At 40.2% G+C, this 24071-nt stretch overlaps 1 protein-coding gene across 1 annotated transcript in view; it reads left to right on the top strand.

Moving 5' to 3' along the window:
• Window positions 1–22733, top strand: part of PIK3R4 (phosphoinositide-3-kinase regulatory subunit 4) — a 28733-nt gene extending 6000 nt beyond the window's left edge. The window contains exons 6-20 of the mRNA XM_056336678.1: window positions 1050–1271; window positions 3718–3891; window positions 5036–5181; window positions 7916–8119; window positions 9344–9545; window positions 11252–11451; window positions 12412–12622; window positions 14523–14688; window positions 15401–15565; window positions 17443–17654; window positions 17935–18066; window positions 19455–19555; window positions 20574–20662; window positions 21054–21162; window positions 22117–22733. Of these exons, the coding sequence (XP_056192653.1) occupies window positions 1050–1271; window positions 3718–3891; window positions 5036–5181; window positions 7916–8119; window positions 9344–9545; window positions 11252–11451; window positions 12412–12622; window positions 14523–14688; window positions 15401–15565; window positions 17443–17654; window positions 17935–18066; window positions 19455–19555; window positions 20574–20662; window positions 21054–21162; window positions 22117–22287 (2504 nt within the window). The 3' untranslated portion in view covers window positions 22288–22733. The remainder of the gene's footprint in view (window positions 1–1049; window positions 1272–3717; window positions 3892–5035; window positions 5182–7915; window positions 8120–9343; window positions 9546–11251; window positions 11452–12411; window positions 12623–14522; window positions 14689–15400; window positions 15566–17442; window positions 17655–17934; window positions 18067–19454; window positions 19556–20573; window positions 20663–21053; window positions 21163–22116) is intronic.
• The last annotated feature ends 1338 nt before the right edge of the window (window positions 22734–24071 follow it).

Below are 24071 nucleotides of genomic sequence, written 5' to 3'. Positions count from 1 at the left end.
AAGTCAGCTGTGAAAACATGGCTATGTTCCAAATACTGCTTCCGATGAAGTGGCAAGCAGTGTTAGCTTTGAAAAAAACTGTCAGATTCTACCATAGGTATAGTACTGTATTTTTCAGTCATTCTTTCTTTTCTGTTCCTATGCCTGGCAGTTCTTGTCTTTTTGCCTGAAGAAGCTGAATGTTGGGATGCCGTTGGGTGGTAACACTGCTATCTGTGCTATTGTAACTGTAGGACAGAGAATGAGTTAAAATCCTAAGGATGGCTTTTCTTTTCCTTTCCCTTGGGAAGGAGTGACCTGTGTGTCTGCTCCGGTGACTTTCAGTGATGCATAAATTTCCAGAGCAATGCCAGGCAAGTCTTCTAAGCTGGGAAGAGTTTGTGGTTAAGAACTGTCATTTCTCTTTTCGGCTAAGTAGATCAATCTGTGACTAATCATAATTGGTAAACATCCCACACATACTCCATTTGGTAGGGAAAAAGGCATGTTTCAATTATCTCTTAACTAGTTGTAGGATGATACTTTAAAAAAACCCCAACAACAACCAAACAAAACCTACCAAAACCAAACATAAAAAAATCCCCTTTGAGTTCCTTCACATAAAGCATGGGGTGCTCAGATTTGCTGAGGTGTGACAGAGGAAGCCTCATAGTATGAATTGTATTTCTAAGAAGTACTGTCCCCTACCCCTCAAAATAGCATGGACATGAAAGAAGTAACACAAGGAAGAAAGACAGTTGAATGGTTCTGTTTTGTTTTTCACATCTGCATTTCACCTACATATATATGAAATAAGCTGGATCATCTTAGTTGAAGTTATGACAAGTTTAGAATTTATTGATTTGGTAAGAATGTCTCACATCTCTATACTTTTTGGCTTTGCCACCACCTCCTGCTTAGTCTGAAGTCTTTGGTAAGCTAGTTGTTGGAATTGTTGAGGCTATATTGCATTGCCCATCTTACTGAGTGTAGCTCTTTTAGCAGCAGGTAGTACGCCTGCACATAATGCTTCTCGCCAACCCAAATGTTCATCGTGTTGTCTCTTGCAGAGCTGCAAGCCTTGCATGAAATGGTTCAGCAGAAAGTTGTGACTTTGCTAAGTGACCCAGAGAATATTGTGAAACAGACACTGATGGAAAATGGAATAACGCGTCTCTGTGTCTTTTTTGGACGTCAGAAAGCCAATGATGTTCTTCTATCTCATATGATCACTTTCTTAAATGATAAGAATGACTGGCATCTTCGAGGAGCTTTCTTTGACAGCATTGTTGGTAAATGTTGGGTTTCAGCCAAACAGAGTAGCGAGATAATAATGTAAATAAGTTTTGCATATCCTGGAAACTGTTAACAGTCATATAAAGGTCCTTTCTTATAAAGAATTCTATAATTTATAGGAAAAGACTTTGGTGAATTATTGGGAGTGAAGATGAAACAATGTAATTACAAGTATATTTTTCTTTTAGTCCAGATACTTAATACCAATGAGACTGAGGTATTTAAGTATAAGTTGGATTAACATAAACAATAAACTTTAAATGCTTTTTATTTTTGAGTCTTTGCTAAAGCAAATAACTCAAAAAGCTGAATTGTGACAAGTAAATACTAAGATTTTTGCAAGTTGTCTAGTAGATGCAGTGTTTCACGTGTGTGTGGGCCCATTAACTTCAGTAGACCTGCTCACATGATGAAAACTGTGTACTGGTATAGCCTAAAATTATAATTTGAAACATTTTTTTAATGCCTTAAAACCTCACTTAAAGATTCCTGTCATCTCAGAAAGCTTAACAGCTGATGTCATCACTGGTAAGATTTTTTAAAATTGTTATTAAGTTTATGTAATGTTCCATGAATGTTGGAAATTATTCCACATGACCATTGCTGAGAGTCAGCACTCAGGATTTGCAGGTTTTCTTGACCAGGTTTTCCATTGCAGTACCTGGGGGGTGAAATGGTACTTCAGATGCAAGGCAAGAAAAAAAGAGCATGGTCAAACTTCCAGCAGGGCCATTATGGTAGGCACGCATTACATTATGACTGGAAGCCACAAAGTGCTGTGCTGGCAAGCCCTGACAAGATGCGATGCTAATAACTTGTCAGAATTTGTTTGCAAGGAGCAATGGGGTGGTGAAAGCACAGGTCACAGTGTCTTGCCTTCTTGCAAAAGACATGTAGGTAGATGTGAGGCAATTAAATGTGAAAGTCAAGACATGTAAACTATATTTTTAGCTGCTCCTCCTCCTGTCCCAGTATCAAAACCTCCACAGAAGAATTCAGATAAAGTTCAGAACTCATATTTTTGTTTCACACTGTTTTACTTAAAGCTTTTGCACATCTTTAAAACTGAGTGTTCAAACTCGTGTTTAAGTGTGTACAGGCACCACGGCCTGTGGCTGTGGGCACGTGCCCTTCTGTAACAGCGGCACCGAGGGGATTTCTCTTACCTGTGCTATTTCTACCTTATTCTCTTCTTTTTTTAGCAATTAGTTGCAAAGCCCAGCATTAATACATGAGCAAGTATATTAATTATAACTTTATCACTTTTACTATGATAAAGTAATTTTATGTTTAATCTAGATTCTGATGAAAGGACGTTGAATCTTGTGGTATTTATCAGTCCCAAACAACTTGAGTTAGAAGCAGAGGCGGTTACAGTCTGTGCTATGTAGCACGAATGACGATAGCAACAAAAAGCCTGAGCTATTAAATGAAAACCTCATTTTTTTTCTCTTGAGAACAGTAAGAGGACTTGCTCAGTTGTTTTTTGGGAAGGAATGTTCACTTGATGGATGTAAAGCTAGAGGAAAGATAGAAATTGACAAGGTCCATCTCCCTGACCATTGCCAGAGATTAATTATTGTACGTGGGTTATCTAATCCAAACAAGCATTTCCAAATGACAGTTTCATGTGGCCAGTGGGTGGTTTTCACATGGGAAAGGAAGAAGGATAGGAAAGCAGTCTCTTTTACTGAGATGCGGTTAATACGTTTTTACCCAGCAGCTTCAAAGGAATTACTTTCACTTAGCTGCTTTTGGTCTTGGCTTCCTTCTAAGATTTTGAAATAAGTTATTTAAAAATTGCATTTATTTTTGAAACTAGGGTCAAAGTGGCTTCATGCCAGCAAGTAATTTGAGACTAGTTAACTAAACAGCAAATCTTGCAGCCGTTTCAGGCTGGAAGAGTTTTAGAAGATTTTTCTGTAAGTTCCTTTTTGACTATTACTGACTCTTTATTTTGTGGCTAAGTGAATGTATGTTATAGGTTTTTGTTGCTGAAAATTAGCCCAGTATCCAGTTCGGTCTTTTCAGGTCTTCCAAATTACAGTCACTGCTAAGTTAAAAGACAAAATCCTGCTAGCAGAGACTTTCATTGTTGCTCAGTTGTCCTTTCCATGTACAAATGCAGGCACTGCATCCCCGCCCCTTAGGCTGCTGGTGTTGCCTTGCAGTTTCAGGCTTCTGCTGGCCAGTTGTGTGCTGACATCTATGCCTGGCTTCTGGAAGGACCTCTGCAGGCACAAGGATCTGCTTTTATCAAACAGTTTTCAGAATATTAGTCTGACTTTAATGGAAAGCAGCTTCCTTTTTTTTTTTTTTTTTTTTTCTAATGACTAATAATCTGTTTTGAGATGTCTCTGTGGGACAGTAATTTTAAACTTCGGTGAGGAAAGGCAAGGAAGTGCTAGTTTTGGGGTTTTATGTGTTCTTTTTATGTTTCAGGTGTTGCTGCTTATGTTGGCTGGCAGAGCTCATCGATACTGAAACCTCTACTTCAGCAAGGTCTCAGTGATGCTGAAGAATTTGTCATTTATAAAGCCCTCAATGCTCTTACTTGTATGTGCCAGTTGGGGCTGTTGCAAAAGCCACATATTTACGAGTTTGCTTGTGATATTGGTAAGTTGGAATACTGGAGAATGCCTTATTTTCCTAGTTAAGAAATTTTAGTACTACATAAAGCTGTTTGCAGCCAGCTTAGCTGTCCAATGTGCAAACCTATAGTACTGTTTTAGAATCTACAAAAACTGTGTTAACGAACTATTGCTAGTTGGACCATGTTAGTGCTCAGAACCAATTCTAAAATAATAATTTTGGTGGAACAAATTGGAGGCATCTTCTCTGATTTTATACAGGACAGCAGCAAACAACACTTAGTCCAAAAACTTCCTGCTTTAAGGCCTTTCCTTGTTCTTCATGCCAACCTCCTATAAAGAAAACCTCCTTGTTACTTCTGGAAGTTGATCAGGCACATAACTTGCAAACTCTTACCTATTGACCTTTGAGGAAGAAGGGAAGCCAGTCCCTCAGACAATCCCTTCTCATCCTATTTCTAAAACCATAACCCCCCATTTAACTCAATAGAACCCTGAATACAGAGTTGGTCTCTCCTTCCTCATCAGGCTTATCAATTTGATTTAGGTGTACCCAAGATTTACCAGCTATTTATGGAAAAGAAAATACCAACTGATCTTTGGAGATGTAGCCTGCTTCTTCCTAATGTCATGGCTTTTCAAATGCGCTCAGAATTTGAGGCAGATGATCTGTGAATATATCTCATGACTAGATACAGTCCCTCGATCACAACTTCTTAAAACCCACATAATTGAAATGGATTTCTGAGTCTTACAGTACGAGTAGTGACTATTCAAGGAAGAGAGGGGAAGAAGGAAAGAATAAAGTATTTACTCTAAAAAGAAAAAAAAAAAATCACTGGTATTAGGATTCTCCATAATTGTCTGGAATAAGGTTGAGGCTTATTTTTTGATTAGTCGTCTTTGCAGATCTGGAGTTGACAGTTAGGGATTGACATGAATAAATAGGAAAAACATGCTGTTTGGCAACAGCAAGGAAGCTGACCAGCACAGGCACAATGAAATAATTTTCTCAGTATGAGTGTTTTAACCTTGGTGCCCTGCAGTAGGGAAGACTCAGTTTGGGGATAATTCTGGGGGAAGGAAATGTCATCATAGGCTGCCATATATAGGATGCTCCCCTCTATTTAACATGAATGATGTATTTTAACAGCCTAATTTTTTTTCAGCACCTTTCCTGTGTCATCCTAATCTTTGGATACGTTACGGTGCAGTTGGATTTATCACTGTGGTAGCACAGTATTTGAATATTGCTGATGTCTACTGCAAGCTCATGCCATACCTCCATCCTTTTATCACGCAACCAATAATACAGGTAATACCTTAAATAACTTTAACGTGTATGTATCTAAACCAGTTAGAATTCTTAAAGTCTGTCTTGGCTGTGGTCCTGGTGATAAGGATATTAGATTGTGTTTTTTCAGTTAAGGTTAGAGACGATATAGTTCTTCGATACTTGCTGGCAAACATTGAAGAATGGGCATTGCCGTCTATGTTTGAAAGACTGCTTCCACAAATTTGCTGCCAATTGCAGAACGCTTTACAAAGCCTAAAATCAACAGATATGTCTTTGGTTCAAGCCCCTCTGCCTTGTTTACGATCAAACTCTCGCGATACTATGCTAGTTTCTAGGAGTCTAAAAGGCATGAAAAGTTGGCTGTGAAACAATTGTTTCTGAGTTCTATGCCTTCATGTACAAGATCGAGTATTCCAGCACTGCCCCGCTAACATACTTAACTGTGGGCCTGACCCTCTGAAAACACGAACAGTCTGTTAAGTAGTGATTACTGTGCTTGTGATTTCAGCAGTGCTACTCCTGTGTTTCAGTGCTTTGCCAAGGGTAAGGGCAGAGCTCTCTGTGTGAATGAGTTAAGCCATATCATAACAGCACATGTCTAGGAATGACCTGCATGATGCTGCTAGTATGATCATATAGGCATCTTTGCTATAATTTTAGGACCTGCAGAATGCATCTCTCAAGTGCTTAAATAGATAAGAAACAGTTGCAGTACTTATATTGAAAAGTACCTCATGTGTTTAACACTTTCTTGTAAACCATGGAGGTGGTAACTTCATCAAAATAGTATTTTTCTTTGTTTACAACTCCCTAGACACCTTGTGCAGTGTTTTAGGCATTGATTGTTAAATTTCTGTCTTTTTCACTTCTTGCTTCGTTTTAGTATGTAAATTTTTCTTTGCTATGCAACACTAAATATAGTAAGCAAGTAGAGGGTAACATTGAGTTAGAATGCAATGAGGAAGTCCTCACTTTGGACTCACTTTTGAAGTTGTTTTTCATTTAGACAGCTATGCAAAGCACGTTATATGAACGAGGTCTTCTGGTCTTCTGACACTGTTGTGAAGGAAGAATTGCAGTCCAACCCCAACATCTCCCATTAATTACTTTGAGTATTCCAACTTTTGTACAAGCATTTGTGTCCTAATTTTAGTCTGAATTAGGTTTGGCTATTTAACTGTAGGACTGTAACTGTGGGCCTATTTCATGAATACGGCTTGCCTGCCCCCGTTATCTTAAGATGTGCTCTTGAAACAACAAAGATCAAGTACTAAAAGATATAAACTCAAAGGAATATTGGGGCTGCAAGTAATCTGCATTGCCTACAAGACTTTGTCCAGACATGTTCTCTGGACACAAACAGACATTGATTTGTTACCTGGGAAAACAGAAACTTGGTGGGGTTTTTTTTTTGGTTTGTTTTAGTAGTAATGAACAATCTTTTTAAGGACTTCCCCAGTTAATGATTCTAAATTATGCCCTAACTCATAAGTTTCTTACGACTGTTTACTAATCTTCCAGTATGCTTTTGAATATTAATTACATGTTTGTGCATCCTTATTCCCTTGTATACATAGGAGGAAACCTGGTAATCTGACTGACACAGGGGAAGAGCTCTTCTACTTGGTGTTTTCATAGGGTAAATGTAGGACAGAGAAAAACGGTGCTTGAAATATCATCATACTAGTAGTAGAACTTTTAATCCCATCTGTCAATGCCAGGTTACTGTTCTGAGACTGCTGGCAGAAAGGGGAAAGAAAATGGAGAAAATCTGACATGACCAACATGTATTTATTTTCAAGAAAGGAGAGAAGTTGAATCTAGGTTATTGGCACAATGATGTGCAATAATTTTGAAGTCCTACGTGACTTTTTTTTTTTTTTCCTTATTGTGAGCTAGAAAGCATCTCTCTAGGACTGTCATGGTTTAACCTCAGCTGACAGCTAAGTACCATGCACCTGCTTGCTCACGCTCCCTCCCACCCTGGTGGGATGGGGAGGAGAAATGGGAAAAGTTAACACTAGTGGGTTAAGAATGATTTAATAATTGAAATAAAGTAAAATATAATAAAAATAATGATGATTTTAATGAAAAGGAGAGAGAAAGAGAGAGGAATTCAACCCAAGGAAATAAATAACCCCCAACAAACTAACCCCCAAAACCCAAGTGATGCGCAACACAGTTGCTCACCACCTGCTGACCAATGCCCAACCAACTCCCCCAGCAGTGATTGGTGGCTCCCAACCAACTCCCCCCACTTTATATACTGAGCGTGACATTCTATGGTATGGAATATCACTTTGGATAGTTCAGGTCAGCTGTTCTGGCCACGCTCCCTCCCAGCTTCACGTGCACCTGCTCACTGGCAGAGCTTGGGAAACTGGAAAAGTCCTTGATTCACAGTAAGCACTACTCAGCAACAACTGAAACATCAGTGTGTTATCAACATTACTCTCACGCTAAATCTAAAACACAACACTGTACCAGCTACTAAGAAGAAAATTAACGCTATTCTGGCTGAAACCAGGACAAGGACTGAGCTGGAAACTGTTTTTTTTTTTTTCAGAACATGCATTCAGAGGAAGGTGTTTATATAAATATTTGCAGCTATCCAGTTACTGACTTTAATGATAGGAGAAAAAAATGCAAACACTCTAGGCATGAGATGACAGTATTTACTGCTAGATTTTCTCATGTTTATATGGCTATCATCGTGCTCCATGATGACTGGTCTCTTTTTTTTGAATTGCAGATAGATAAAGAAATAGTCCTGCTAAGTGTACTTAAAGAGCCTGTCAGCCGTTCCATATTTGATTACGTCTTAAGATCAAAGGATATCACAAGCCTTTTCCGACACCTTCACATGCGTCAAAAGAAGAGGAATGGTGCTCTCCCTGACTGCCCACCACCAGAGGACCCTGCCATTGCACAGCTGTTGAAGAAGCTTCTTTCACAGGTAGTTCTTTTTAATTTGTACTTTGAAAGTCAGGCTTGAGATGCTTTTGGACTCTGTACATTTCCACAGACCCTGACCTCACAGTTGCTGCTGTGAGGGACTCCCAGTCCTTCTAATACTTCAAACGATTAGCTTCATTGATTTTAGTATATGCCTGTAGGACAAGTTCTTTAAAAGTTAAGGAAGATTTTAAAAAGATCTGCCAGAAATAGGGCAACCTTGTGTCTGGATTTCCCAAATACAACCTAAGTTCTTAAAATAAAAAAATACATCTCAAATTTCTGACACATCTGTGGTGTAGCAGTGTTACAGAACGTGTGCTGTGTATTGTGTCGGATAAAGGAGTATGCATTTGTCTCCTGTGAAGACAGGCTGAGAGACTTGGGATTGTTCAGCCTGGAGAAGAGAAGGCTGTGGGGAGACCTTATAGCAGCCTTGCAGTGCCTAAAGGGGGCTTATAAGAAAGCTGGGAACAGACTTTTTACAAGGGCCTGTAGTGATAGGACAAGGGGTAATGGCTTTAAACTGAAAGAGGGTAGATTTAGATGAGATATTAGGAATAAATTCTTTATTGTGAGGTTGATGAGGTACTGGAACAGGTTTCCCAGAGAAGCTGTGGATGCCCTCTCCCTGGAAGAGTTCCAGGCCAGGCTGGATGGAGCTTTGAGCAACCTGGTCTATAGTAGGTGTCCTTGTCCATGGCAGGAGGGTTGGAGCTAGATGATCTTTAAGGTCCCTTCCAACCCAAACCATTCTACGACGCTAGGAAGAGAGAAACATGCAGTGCCAAAACCAAAGCTGGAAAGTATTGACGCTTTTATATGAAGAGGGAAGCACAAAGAATCACCCATACAAAGTATTGAGATCTGGGAAGAGGAAGAACTGCAGCTGAGTGTGTCTTGTTTTTTCCCTAGGGCTTGCGGGCCCCAGGTACGGCCTAGGTGGCAGTTAAGCAGCTCGCACCAGACAGCAATTCAGTACTAAATGCTATTCTGCCCTTTTGCTATTTCTAGCCCTGTTCTTGAGGAGGAAAGATATTCTTATACCACAGCGGCTTACCTAACATCTTGTATGAGCGATAGAGTATTGTCTTGAATGCTGGGGTTGTGCGCTCTCCTTCCAGTTCTGAGTTAGTCATTAATTTTACTGCTTCTTACATCTTCATGCTGTGATGCATGTTCTTGTTCAAAAGCAAATGATACTATCTCTCCTGTTATTCTATAGGGGATGACTGAGGAGGAAGAAGACAAGCTGTTAGCACTGAAAGACTTTATGTTAAAATCAAATAAAGCTAAAGCCAATATAGTGGATCAGAGCCATCTGCACGACAGCAGTCAGAAAGGGGTGATTGACTTGTCAGCTCTGGGAATAACTGGAAGACAAGTGGATCTTGTTAAAACAAAGCAGGAGCCTGATGACAAACGTGGTTGGTACATTTTGTGAGCTTTATAGATAAAGTATAGCCTTTCTTTTGGAATCAGAGAATTAAGTCTAACTTACTCAACAATTATTCTCAGTAATTCAGCCTACATAACTATCACCATCCTTACTGAGTTTGCAATAACAGGATTACTGCTGCTATTTGAAATGTGATGTGGTGGAATGCTTTCTGGATCAGCGGAAGATGGGGATGTTTTGCCCCGAGAATATTTAAATCAGTTTGACTGCATTTGCAGTAGTAATATGCAGCAGTTGTCTAGCTGGTTGTGACAAATAGGGTTCTAGCGACCCATGGTAACAGTGTCAATTATGAAGGCTACCTTTCTGCTCTGTCTGCTTCCTGTCAAGAAGTGATGAGTTCTATAACTGTGAAAATCCAGGGTGTTTTCTTGAGGTAACCTGGAGAAAACTGAGGCCTAGGTGTGATGCTGAAAGTCTCACACAGAGGAGTGCCAACTGTTGCTCACCCATCAAGTACATGCTTCTTGGCCTTAGGGGTCTTCAGCTGCTCATCTACCCCCATTTTACTGTTTTGCCTGCTCCTCTTTCAGCTTGAAAAACCTCTTACATTTCCTTGTTCAGCTTTGAAATCCACTTGCTGCTAACTGTTCCAGTTCTCTGTATCCTCAAAATTCTTCTCTTCCATACAGTATTTGAGCATCTGCTTTGCTCTCTCAAGCTTGTAAATCCATCCTCTGTTACACTGCTGATAGGCTCTGTGTTTTTAGACATAAAAATACAGAAATATCTGCAAACCATGTAGCTATTGGCATCTTATTTCCAGAGTTAAGATGCTTGTCTGCAAATGTCTTGCATATCATTTAAAGGAAAATACATAAGCACAGGATTTTTCATTTTATGTTTTTGCATCCTCTGGAGTCAGTAGTGGACAGGATTTAAAAATGAGTGTATATGAAGTCTGTATTTGAACTGACTTATTTCACCCAAAACCGTCCCTTGCAAAGTCTTCATGCCTTTAACTTTTCTGCACTGACTTTGTCCAAATCAAATTCGTCCCAAATTTTGTTTTATGTTTTAAGTGACTCCCAAGGAATGCTGAAAATAAAAACGTTTCCTGTTTACAGATAACATTCTTGAATCTACAGGTGATGTTGCAATTGTGACAGAAAACTGATTGTATTTGACACTGGCAATAATTTGCATACTCTGATATTACCAGTTTATCCCTGATGTCTGTGCTCATTGCAGAGGGATTGGAGTAGATGATCTTTGAAGGTCCCTTCCAACCCAAACCATTCTATGGTTCTGTAATAAATTGTAAAAAAAAAAAAATAATTATTTTATGTATTTATCTATGTATTTATTATTTATATATAAATATTTTAAAAAGTAAAAATTTTCACATGGAGTTTAATCCTGTGACCTTCTAGGTGCAAACTTTCCCTATACTGGAATGATTTATTGCATGAGTCAGTTGTAGGATTAATGAGGTGTGCACACATGTGGCAAGTGTTCTGTTTTGTTTGCCTCATAAATTCCTGTCAGCTGACTTAATGTAGAAGTAGAGTTTTCTCTATATATAAATAATAAACTGGCACGTATATGTTGGACTTGCATATAGCCTGAAAGTAATGACCAGCGTGAGTGAATGTTGTCATGATAATGTGGTTGGTTTCCCCCTTCCTCCCTGCCCCTCTTTCCATCACCTCCCTCCCTCCTAATTGCTTATAGCTAGAAAACATGTAAAGCAAGATTCAAATGTAAATGAAGAATGGAAAAGCATGTTTGGGTCCCTGGAACCAACAAACATCTCCCAGCCAATATCTAAAGGACATGGGCAAACTACTGATCCTGAAGCCATCCAGGCTGGGAAACCACTCCGTTCAGAGTCCTCAGTTGGCATTTGTGCCACTTTGTCATCCTCTCCACAGGTATTCCTGAAAAATACTATCTTTGCATTTTAAACTGAAGTGATTCAATTGTTTTGAAGCCAAGTGGGACTATAGGGATGTGGTGTTCTTATTTTGTTTGGAGGTTATTTGACGCTGGTCATGCTATTCCCTGGTGTGTTCTCCAGCAGAGTAGCTGACTTTTGAGTTCTTAGTTTTGAAATAGGAATTGAGAGAGGATGGAAGTAATTTTAGTCACCTCAACAGAAGAGCTTAACTAACAAATATATGCTTTGCACGAAGGGATGGGGCTTTGTGGATTAGCCAGTTATTAGGTAAGCTGTTCTGGCAGGGAAGACTTTTCCTCAAATTGCATGCCCTATGAGGAAGAGAAGAGATGCCATGATTTTAACTTGGAACTGGTGTATCACATCATGGCTGCATTGAAACGTCCCATACCTGTAATACTTTGTACTGGCTACAGAAGGATGGGCTGGGAGCCCTCAAAGCTGTGGCGGCATCTCTTGATATGGAACACTGTTTTCTGTTTGGTTACTAGCTGGAGCTTAAGTTCTGCTAGCTTTAAATGCATCCATTCTGTACCAAGAGAGAGACACTTCACATTTTAATTTTTATTTTTACAGCCCAATATAAACAAATAATTGTTCAAGAGCTAACCTGTAATTCTGTCAGTCTTGAGAGCAGTAACTGCTTCTGTATTAATGGCATAGAGGTGTGCGTGGCACATTACAGTTTCTATAAATAGAATACAGAACAGACTAGGCAAATGGGGTAGAATTGAGTGGGTAAGCTTTTCTGTAAATGATAATTTTAAATTGTTTTCATGTAAGCATGAATTTTTTTTATGCTAATTCATTGTTAATTGATTCAATTAAAAAAGATTTTTACATTTTCCTTTGGTGTGACCCAGTAATCTTAAGAGCAGGATTTATCTGTGTGTGGAATGTAAGGCATCTATTTTTAAGTGCTTATCTCTTACAGGCATCTGATGGAACAGTTGTTCAACCCAGGAAACAGACTATGCAGGTACTAAGCAGTACAGCATCCCCATCTGCACACCAGTTACGCATCACCACTTGCAAAACTGAACTTCAGCAGCTGATCCAGCAGAAGCGAGAACAGTGTAATGCAGAGAGACTTGCCAAACAGATGATGGAGAATGCCGAGTGGGAAAGCAAGCCCCCACCTCCAGGTAAATCATGGGCCACTGAGGTTATTATTAACAAACAAACAAACAAGAAAGTCAAAATATCATAATCTCAGGGAAAAAATGCAAAAGACAAGGAAAAGAGGAAATTATTAGTTTAGGAAATGTGCCTCCTATGCAGAACACCTATTTGGCTGAATATATACGTGACCTATGAGAGAGGGTCTGGAACCTAGATCTTTACCTTTGCAGTGGTGGACCCAAACCACTGGTCTGAAGCCCAGGTTGTGCACCTTTTACCAGTGAGTTTTCTGAAGCAGATTGTTTGTAACCAGGTGTATGGCAGATAACTTGCCATCCTGTAACAGCCTGTAGCTTGGTTTGGGCAAGAGGAGAAACGCTGTGTTGGGAGGTGAGAAATGTATTCTGCCTGGGGTGGCTCCAGATTTTCAGCCATCCTGTGAGTATTGTAAACTCTTGGCCAGGTTTTCTAACCCAGTGGCATGCATACTGGGGTGGGCTGCTTGAGCTGTGCTTTTTCACAAAGGAGCCTGTCCCCACCAGCAGTGGGGACAGTGACACAGTGCCCACCCACAAAGAGAAGATGTGTATTCTCATACTACATTGTTGCTTTCAGAGGGAAAGGAGAGACATTTTTACCTCTTGTTCCTCCCTGGTAGCGCCAGTCAGGTTTTGCTGATTAGGGCTCTGGCAGCAAACATAATTTAACCATCTTTATATGGCCACAACTTATATTTGGAGCTCCAAATTGATATTGGGATTTACTCAGATTAGTCCTTAGCATTTTCTGCTCGTGTTTTCTGCTGTTACTGGGTATCCCATACGGAGATTTTTCACTGGCCTTTACTGTTGGGAGTTCCTGTGCTTAAACTGCAGATATTGAGAGCAGAGTCTGTACCAGCTAGGCTTGCAGTAATCAACGCAGTGATGCTAAAGTCTTTGGTAAATCTAGCATTAGATATGCATACCTAGGCATATACAGCTACCATGTAAATTTAAGGGAAGTAGTAGAAAATCATCAGGAAAATGATCCAACCAGATAGCGTTTGAACATAGCTAACCTTGACTGAGCTTGGCTAAGCCATGTGTTTGTCTTCTTGAGACTTTTACAACCTATGAAATAACGTGGCCCAATACAAGTAGCTGACGTGCTCCCTTACACAAGGGAGTGGATGCCAGAAAAAGTGTTCTTATTTGAAGTTTGTGTCATATTCTGAAATTTGCTGTGGTCTGTCCTTTGTTATCTTCATCTGCTGTTAATCCTTCATTAAAGTAGATGCTGGTTAGAAGTGCAGCCAGATACTTATGTGTTGCTTATTTCAGAGGAAGAAACGTCACACAAATGTTGGCAGTTTCTTGGCAAGAGTTATTTTGTGTCAGCTCAATTCCTTCAGTCCTTCAAAAAGAAATTGAGTAAATGTTATGTGGGATTTAGAAGTGCTGTTTTTTCATTTTCCTGGGTTCATAAGGCTTGACAGCATAGCACATAGTGCAACACTGAACTTGTCCATTCAAGTACTCTGCAGACAATCCAGGAACTCAAGACTGTTCAAATTTGTTGCTCATCATGTGCATTTTGGGCATGTATTGAGTTGCCATTTGCAGCACAGCAATCTGCATGATAGCAGAACTGTGCACTAGTATCTCTCAAACTCTATGTAGAAGCACTCTTTCTAGTTTCACTGAATATACATGGAACCCAACTAAAAGAAAAATCGTACCCAGATCTGCCAGTAGGGTTTAGTTTAGAATTGAGCAAAAGTAGGCTTCTGCCTTTAATGTTTAAAATGCCGCCTTCTGTGCTTTGCAGCTGTAATGACTATATACCAATACAGCTGTTGGTGGATGGGATCAGGGAGATTTGTTTGTTCCTAATTAGGTTATGAAATCAACACCGACCGTTATGGTTTTGTTTTCCCTGTAGGATGGCGTCCCAAAGGATTGTTGGTAGCTCATCTTCATGAACACAAGTCTGCGGTGAACCGCATTCGGGTCTCTGATGAACACTCCATTTTTGCCACTTGCTCAAATGATGGCACAGTGAAAATCTGGAACAGCCAAAAAATGGAAGGAAAAACCACTACAACCAGGTAGCTTTATAACTCATGGGATTTGGGGGATGCTGTTTTGGACTGTGAAGTGAAGTAGAGCAGGGAGGAAGATATGAATCCCTTGTGGGTGTGCTAGAGATATCAATAATGAAATATACTGCTGTTCCTCTTGGCATGCAGCTATAAAATATTAGCTAAAAATGTATGAAACATGCAGCTGTTTCAATTAGTAAAAGAAGAAAGTGGTTAGTAAATGCAAAGAGACTGCTTTGTGGCTGTAGTAATTACAAGCTTTTTTATTTCATTTCTACACATACATAAATATATTCTCATGTTGTTTAAAAGCCATCTGATTTTTATTTTTATTTTTTTTAACAAATTAGCTTTTTGCTTAACTATCTCATCCACTGATACTTGATGCAGGAAAGCTGTTTTGCTGGTTGGAACATGGGTGGTGTGGTATGCTATGTGATACAGATCTAGGTTAGACTTTCATTTTACTGATAGACGGATGTGTGCTTCTGCAGTTGGAGACTGTTATAACCCAGAGGCTCAAAGATGGAGAGTTAAGCTTGCAGAGGCAACACAAGCCGTGTTGCTTTCTGAGCTTGGAACACTCAGAAAATGCTATTTTCAGAGCTCTCTCAAGAGCCATTGGTTTGAAGTAGGTGTTTGAGAGGAGTAATTCTTTTCTTGTTTTAATTTAATTAAAACATTTCTTATTTTTCCTCTCCCTTTCTATACTGTTTAGATCAATTTTGACATACTCTCGGATTGGAGGACATGTAAAGACACTTACATTCTGCCAAGGCTCTCATTACTTGGCTATAGCTTCGGATAATGGTGCCATCCAGCTTCTTAGTATTGAAGCTTCAAAGCTCCCTAAATCTCCTAAAATTCATCCAATACAAAGCAGGTATGTACTTAGAGCAGTTAAATCTCACTGCACAGCTCAGGCTGTTAGTATATTTCTTGATTAGATCACTTGATTTGCTCTAGGCTTCCTGCTGGCTGAGCTCAGGCTGTACTGGAAGGCTGTAATCTATGGTCTTACTCTGCTTCATAAAGAAGGGTTGAAAGGCAGCTGTGTAGGGCTGAGAATTTATAGCTCTACGTTATTGGTGCCTTCTGTGTCACTGGATTCATTGTCAGCTTGAAACAGTCTCAATAGCTCTCAAGTCTTTTATTTATGCACTGGGATTGGTAGTTTCTTACCTCCTCTGTTGCAATGTTAATGCTTATAAAATTATTTTGGAGGCTCTTTTATAGGTCATTAGATAAATGTTTACAAACATACATGTGGTTTGGTCTCAGACCTGCAATTTTTTCTCTCAAGCTTTTAATGTGAGTAAGGCAGCAAAGGTATGGGGGAGGGGACACTATTTAGGGGAATCTTTGGGAATGGTTTAGCTCTTTCTTACCTCTCTCCATATGAGCAGGTTTTGAGTATTTGGCACTGATTCAACAGCTTAATCTTCCACCTTGAGTGAGGGACACATCTAGGCTCCAGCAAATCTAGCGACCATCTTAAAGACCTCTTTTCTGTCCAAAGTAAAAGTAAGGTATCTGTCTCAAATATCCTCTCTTATTTGAGATTAAATTCAGAAATTAAATAAGCCGAATCTAATCAAAACAAACCAGGTTTCCCTTTTTGGTATACACTGCATTTGTGCCTGAAGGTATCTGTTTGCACACACAGTAAAGTGAGTGATGCCAGTGCTGGCAGTATAACATGAAGAGGAGTGTTCCTGCCCGGGTAGGTGAATATTTGATAAATGTGGAGCATGAATCACAGAATGGTTTGGGTTGGAAGGGATCTTAAAGATCATCTGGTTCCAACCCCCTGCCATGGGCAGGGACACCTTCCACTAGACCAGGTTGCTCAAAGCCCCATCCAGCCTGGCCTGGAACACTGCCAGGGAGGGGGCATCCACAGCTTCTCTGGGAAACCTGCTCCAGTAAAATATTTATTCCTAATATCTCATCTAAATCTACCCTCTTTCAGTTTAAAGCCATTACCCCTTGTCCTATCACTACAGGCCCTTGTAAAAAGTTCCTCTTGAGTTTTCTTGTAGACCCCCTTTAGGTACTGGAAGGCTGCTATAAGGTCTCCCTGGAGCCTTCTCTTCTCCAGGCTGAACAATCCCAACTCTCTCAGCCTGTCCTCATAGGAGAGGTGCTCCAACCCTCTGAGCATCTGTGTGGCCCTGCTCTGGACTTGCTCCAACGGGTTCATGTCCTCCTTTATGTTGGAGGGTTCAGAGCTGAATATGGTACTCCAGGTGGGGTCTCATGAGAGCAGAGTAGAGGGAGAGAATCGCCTCCTTTGACCTGCTGGTCACGCTTCTTTTGATGCAGCCAAGAATTTGGTTGGCTTTCTGGGCTGCAAACACACATTGCTGGGCCACGTTGAGCTTTTCGTCCACCAGCACCCCTAAGCCTTTCTTCTCAGGTCTGCTCTCAGTCCATTCTCCACCCAGCCTGTTTTTGTGTTTGTGATTGCTGATAGGACCTGCAAGCCTTCTACGGGCTAGTAAAATGCTGTCAGCAGCTCTTTGCAGACATAAACATAGCTCTGTGCTCTGGGTCTCTCAGTCCTGCGCATGGGTCAGGGCAGAGAGATTTGAGAGAGCATAAGCATCTGTTGTACTAAAAGTGGCAAGTTGTTTGTGGCAGATGTGTTGAAGTGACATGAAGAGGAAAATGCTGCTCAGCATCAGGTGAATTGGAAAGAGTCTTAAACTTGGAGGGAGTCATAATCTGTTTCTAAATTCAGTTATTCTTTTAACCCAGGTCCTTAGATCTGAAGGATGATGGCTGTGTGGTAGATATGCATCACTTCAATTCAGGAGCCCAGTCAGTACTGGCTTATGGTACAGTTAATGGATCTCTGGTTGGATGGGATTTGCGATCTAGCAGCAATGCTTGGACACTGAAACATGATTTGAAGTTAGGCCTCATAACTTCGTTTGCTGTGGACATACACCAATGCTGGCTGTGTATTGGTAAGCCTGTATTGTCTTGTTAGCTTCCCTCTTTCCAGCCCCACACCCCCTTCTGTTTTTTCGTTTAAAATAACTATAGATCAAGCTTTTGTTTAATCTGATTTGACTAGAATATGCTTTTCTCAAACAAGATGAGAGAAACACCTCTTCATTTGTGGGAAGTATTCTACCCTGTAAGCACTTGAGGCTTAAGTCTATCTCCTGAAGAACAGAGCAGAAGGGGTATGGGCAAACCCCCATATATTTATACCCCTGACTCTGGGGAGCTTTCTCTCACCAGGGACAAGCAATGGTACCATGGCATGCTGGGACATGAGGTTTCAGTTACCTATCTCCAGCCATTCTCACCCTTCCAAGGCCCGAATCAGACGCCTGCTCATGCATCCTGTCTATCAGTCCTGGGTAATTGCAGGTAAAAGATGTCTTAAACTTAACCTCATCAGTGCCAGAGGTTGTAATTAAAGCAGCTTCTGTTTCAGCTTCTGCTTCAAGCCCTGAGGGGAGTTGTTAGGGTCTCTTTGTTTGTGTTGTTGTTTTGTTTTGGGGTTTAAATTCCTTGTAGTTTTTCTTGTACTTTGCTTGGGGAGAGGAAAAAGGGAAGGTTCATACTTGTGTTCTGCCACTGAGCTCTTTGTGGCTTTTTGAAATAAAGAGAGAGAGGCTGGTGTAGTGTTAAGACATTATGAAAATGACAGACTTTACAGTTCTCGTCTGCTGAGCATTACAACTCTCATGAGGATTGCTCCTAGTGTGCTGTCTACCACATCACTTTTTAAGGACAAAATGTTATAAAAGAGAAAACCCAGATTCATGACATATATCGAATTTGATGGGAATTCTGCCATTGCCTTCAGTGCCTCTGTAGAGCAGAGACTGAAAGGTGGTCCCATTCCAATTCCCACTTGCATCTAACCCAGCTGTGTCAGGGGTTAGAGCTTTCAAAAATCTCCTAAGATTCCTCATCTGGTATGCTCACAGCTGCTTCATCCTCACTGCATGTAGCACTGTCATATACTTTGAAATGTCTGTGTCAGGAACACATCCTGATGTGGAGAAGTAGCTTAAACTAATCCTACAACAATAAAATTGATAAAGTTGCTGTAAAATGGGAGTAATTTGAGTTTTGTATTTTACTTGCTTCTTAGACTTCACTTCTTATTTTAGTTATTAACCACCCTGGGAGAAAAAAGAAATTTCTTCAAAAAACATACAAATAAAGCAAGCTTCTCAATGTTTTCTAGTGTTTCCTTCCCTGCTGAAGTATAAATGAGTGACAAGATTTCATGACTTCAGAATATTATTAAAAAGTCCCTGCCTGCTAGGTTGCTGCCAGGCATGTAAACAATCCCTTGAACAGAATTCTTTGCCTGTCCACGCTAACCACAGGTGTGGAACTTCATTGTAGCTACTGAATTCTGTAAATTTGGATTGCTGTCTTAGCTGTCCAGTCACTGCTGCCCCTGCTGAACAGATGATCCATCCTTCTTAAAGAAGGATGAGAAGTTATCTAGGTAGGAAGGTGAAGTTTTAATACCTTTTTAATAGGGTTGGAGATTAAATGAAACTTGCTATAAATTCTCTTAAATTAGGTGGTTTTACTACAGTGAAACTGCTTCCAAGTGGTAAACCAAGCAAAACATGTGCATGGCTTTACTGCTAAAGCAAGACTAACACAAATGCTGCAGAAAGCAAGTGGAGAGTGTCTCTGTGTCATACCCTCTATGTCATATCAGTAGAACAAGTAGTGAGAACCAACTGACCTGTTTTATATTTTTTGTGTTGGCTATATGTTTCCTATAGCTGTCCAAGGCAACAATGAAGTCTCCATGTGGGATATGGAAACTGGTGATCGACGCTTCACTTTGTGGGCCAGCAGTGCACCGCCTCTTTCAGAACTGCAGGTCTGGTCTCCTTCTTCCCCAGTTTCTGTTGTGTCCAGTTCTAGAACAACCTCAGACTCCATGCTGTACATCAGTACAGTTACCTGACTCCGTGGCCCTGCCAGTTTGGCACCAGGAACTTGTCCTGGGATTTATGTTGGTACCATAATTGTTTTGCTGTCAAAATTACATCTCCTTTGTAAAACAGCAGTGTAACCTGAATCTGCATTGGTATCTTCCATTATCTGTGGAATGTACTTGTAACACTCACTATATCCAGTGATGTTCTTAGAAAGCCAGTGGGCTGGTCAAACCTGTAAAGATTAGGGCAAAGTCAAAATTCATGGTGTAGCATCTTATACTTTGACGTACTGTTTCTGGGATTGTGCATCCTTCTGTAAGCATCTGCTCTTTTGCATATTCCTTCTGCATATTCTTTCTGTAATATAATGGCTTTGCTACACTTAACTGCTACTTTAAAGCATGAAGTTGCTCTTCTTCAAGGAGTTAATTGGGGATATTGTTCTTAAAACACAAACCCAAAAATAACCACATCTGCTTCTATAAATGTTGTAAATGCAGATCTGGGATCTACCTAAACTTGAATTTGTACATGCTACAAAGATTGCAGGTTGAGTTCATTTTGGTAATGTGCTCTATGCGCAGGGAACATTGTGCTTCAAGCTAATTTTCTGTTGTGTATCTGACCCTTAATGACTTCATATATATTGAGCATCCCTGTGCTTTTCAGAATGATTTCCTTTCTTGATTATTTTAAAATAATCTCTCTCATTTGCCATCATTGAGAATGTAATTTCCAAGATTCCAAAAAGGCTTTAGGGAGAGTTAAAGTAGATTCCTTCTTTACATTTCACAGAGAAATGCAACAGATTTAAGATGTGGTCTGTTAAAATACCTTGGCATTTGTCAGAAAGATTTGGAAATAGGGTGGATGAATGTGGTAAAGAATGTATTCCCTTTCTGAAGCATGGCAGCAGCTGTTGGTGATTATTTTTATGTATCACTTTTTCCCTATCAGCCGTCTCCTCACAGCATCCACGGAATATACTGTAGTCCAGCATCTGGTAATCCCATATTACTGACAGCAGGCTCAGACATGAAAATAAGGTAATAAAACAACTTTTTTGTTTGACACTCTTCCCTCCACCCCTGCTGGTGTACTAAATTTTTGCCTAAGTAAGCTCCAAAGAGTCAGAACAATAATGCTGAAGATGTGTTCATCAGTCAGTATCATCAGTATGCTGAGAGAATTGTTCTCAGCAAAAATATGCAAAACTTGCTGCTTCTTGATAAGCTGCATGACAAGAAACAAAACAATAACTTATGTATAAGCTTGATATGAATGTTGATTTCTCTGCATCACTCTTCTACTAAGTGTAGAAAGCATATAGCATTTGTGCCCGCTCATTTTCATCCTAAGTGCAAGACAGCTTTTAAACAGCTGTATTAAGCTGATAAAATTGAACATCTTGGCTTCATTTTGTTTCTTTGCGTTTAGGTTTTGGGATCTAGCCTACCCTGAGAGATCATATGTTGTTGCTGGAAGTTCTAACTGCCCATCTGTTTCCTACTACAGGAAGATAATTGAGGGCACAGAGGTGGTTCAGGTATTTTGCTTTTGATAGACAGCTATTCTGCTTTGCCTTTTGGATGGCCCCATGGGTGATATTAATTACATCACTGATGTATTAATTACATGGCTTGAATTATAACTATCTATCTAACTATTACCTTTTATGGATGGAGTCAGTGTTGTGTCTTCAGGCAGTTAGGAAGAAGTTATTTCAAAATTAAAAAATCAGTTGTTTTGGACAGAATTAGACTTACCAAATACTACTTACATGCAGAAGCCATTCATATGTTTCTTTTGGGATATTGAAATATAGTGTTTTAACACTTTTGTCCTTGATCAGTCTTTGGAATGTCTTTTGTGTAGGATTAGCCAAGCAATATGAGATGTAGTGGGACCAAAATAATATGGTTTGTATTACAAACGTCAGAGTGACTTTTGGAACTGGCGGTGTTGCTCATTGTTGAGTAGCACAATGTTTTATTTCAGTTTAGTTGAATGAATGCTACTTCAGAGGTGACTGGGAAAAAAAACCTGTCAGTGAGGGTCTGCTTATGCACTATAATATTGTAGTGTTTCATCTGCAGTTCTTAAACAATTACATTCATGCTATTGAACCAGCTTTTATAAAAGCCTTGGGGAGCTAAGGTGTATGTGTTGCTGTAGCTGACCACCCCCCACCCCCCCGAATATAAAATCTTAGTAGTTAGTGTCATTGAAATAAATATAAGAGGGGGAAAACAAAAATCCTTTCCCTAATCAGAGAGCTGTAATGTCAGTTCAGATTAAGACTTACGTTGTGTGTGATGAAAAGAAATGAACCCAGGTGTAGTCCTAAGAAAGCTACCAGCAGGTGAGAGGTTTTGTGTTTGGGTTTTTGTTTAAGAGGTTTTTTGGTCTTTTAACACTGACAACCTAATGTGTGACAATTCCTTTCTGCAAATGCTCACCTTCCTGTAAATAATATTTATCACTTTTTGGTTTTGTACAGGAAATTCAAAACAAGCAAAAACTGGGACCCACTGATGAGGCCCCTCGGAAAGGTCCAGAGTCTCTCCCAGTTGGACATCATGATATTATCACAGATATTGCAACTTTCCAGACCACACAAGGGTTTATCGTAACTGCATCAAGGGATGGAATCGTTAAAGTGTGGAAATAAATTGTACTAATACATAGTATGTAAATATTTGTAATAAAGTAGTAGTGTTATAATGAAGTTTTCAAGGACTGTTTCCAGATCATGGAATAGAAGGGACTTTATAAAGGTGACCATAAAATCAGTTATCTGTATCCTACCACTCTGTTAGCACTTCTTAATCACTTATTTTATTAAAGATGTTTGGTATCTATAGCATTTCCTTGAAATACCAAGCCATCTCTAGAGAAATGATTTGGCCTGGTTTTGTGACTACATTGCTCTTCAAGGATCCTTCAGAAAATGAGCTAAAAAGACACCCCACATTACACATTCTAAATGTGCAAAGAGCTGGTACAAGTACTTCTGTGTGTAACTGCTCCTATGTTGAATCTGAGAAACGAAATAAGAATCAGTGCACTACTGTCCCTGTACATTCTAATCACTATAATAAAGTCCACTTAAGCTTCCCTGTTTAGTACTTGGGTTTCTTTATATCCGTTGTTCCTCTGCGCTGATTCTGTAATCTCAGCAGCCAGAGCTACTAGGCTGTTAATTGTAGTTTGAGATCAGCTTAACCTTGTGTCACATCCTCAACTGTACTTTGTGCCTTGCATTCAGCTTGCTTTAAACCTGAGTCTAATGCTAAGCTCTGCTGTCCTAGGAACACCTAACTAACTAAAAGGGTTATAGCAGCTCCCAAAGGGTTATGTAAATCAAAACTCCCATGATGTCTAAGACTATCCTAAAACTATATTTCAAAACCAAAAATTCATACATGTTTGATACTGTAAATTACCAAGTGCTTTCTTCATCCACTGAAGTGAAAAGAGCTTCTTATGGCTACATCTAGATGTATATATTTAAAATCTAAACTTGGTATAATACAGCGAATACACTAAAAGAAGGAAAAGGAAAGCTCACACTCGCCATACTTTTGTTGAATATACGCTGTGACGCCTTAAGCCGTTACTTCATCCACCCTGTGTCACTTTGCTGGATTTCTAGTCATCCTTAACAGAAAAAACACACAGTTGCAGGACACTCCATAAAGAAGATTCAAATGCCTGGAAAACACCTTTCAGGTAGCAGGAAGTTACATCTCTGGCCAGAGGCAAAATAAGGCTTTCAACAGTGTGAGAAAGCATCAAGTATGCAGAGGTGGTTTGGGAACCGTAGGTAGTGTTACACGAGTTAAAGGCATCTCCTTCTCTCTCCCACCCACACCAAGTCAAAGCCCTCTTCTTCCTTTCCCTTAAGGTTGTGCCCTGGGGGGTCCTCCTTTCCAGCCCACCTCCATTCCTGTGACCCAGAATCTGCCTTTCCTCCCTTCTCCCCAGCACTAGCAAGGGTCTTGCAGCTCCCACGATGCTGATGGGAAGAGGAGGGGAAGGATGAAGGCTTGCTGATGTTTTGGGGGCAGAGGAGGCATGGAGAGGAGTATGGCTTTCTATGCCTGCTGCCAAAGAGAGGAATTGAAGATGCATCAGCTGCTGCTGGGAGAGGTGGACTCGACAGGGTTAAAAGAGACCCTAAACACCCTGGCCCCCTTCTTGGCAGTGGCTAAAGCAGGAACAAGTCAGCCACAGACAACGGGGCTGCCCTGCACATGAAAGTGATTTCCCACCACAGGCACCTGCCCGCTTTGCCCATAGTCTTAAGGGTCTTTATGTTTCCAGTTTCATTTTCTACCATTCAAAGTCAAGTCAGCTCAGCACAAAGGACCCCAGTGTAAAAGGAACAAGCCAGTATGAAAGGTAAAGTATGTGTAATCAAACACATGCTACTGTACGTGCACATGAGCACCC

The sequence above is a fragment of the Falco biarmicus genome, chromosome 4 (genome assembly GCF_023638135.1).
Source record: "Falco biarmicus isolate bFalBia1 chromosome 4, bFalBia1.pri, whole genome shotgun sequence".
Lineage (NCBI taxonomy): Eukaryota > Metazoa > Chordata > Aves > Falconiformes > Falconidae > Falco > Falco biarmicus.
The sequence above is the reverse complement of the archived record's forward strand: the minus strand, read 5'-3'. Positions and strand labels throughout refer to the sequence as shown.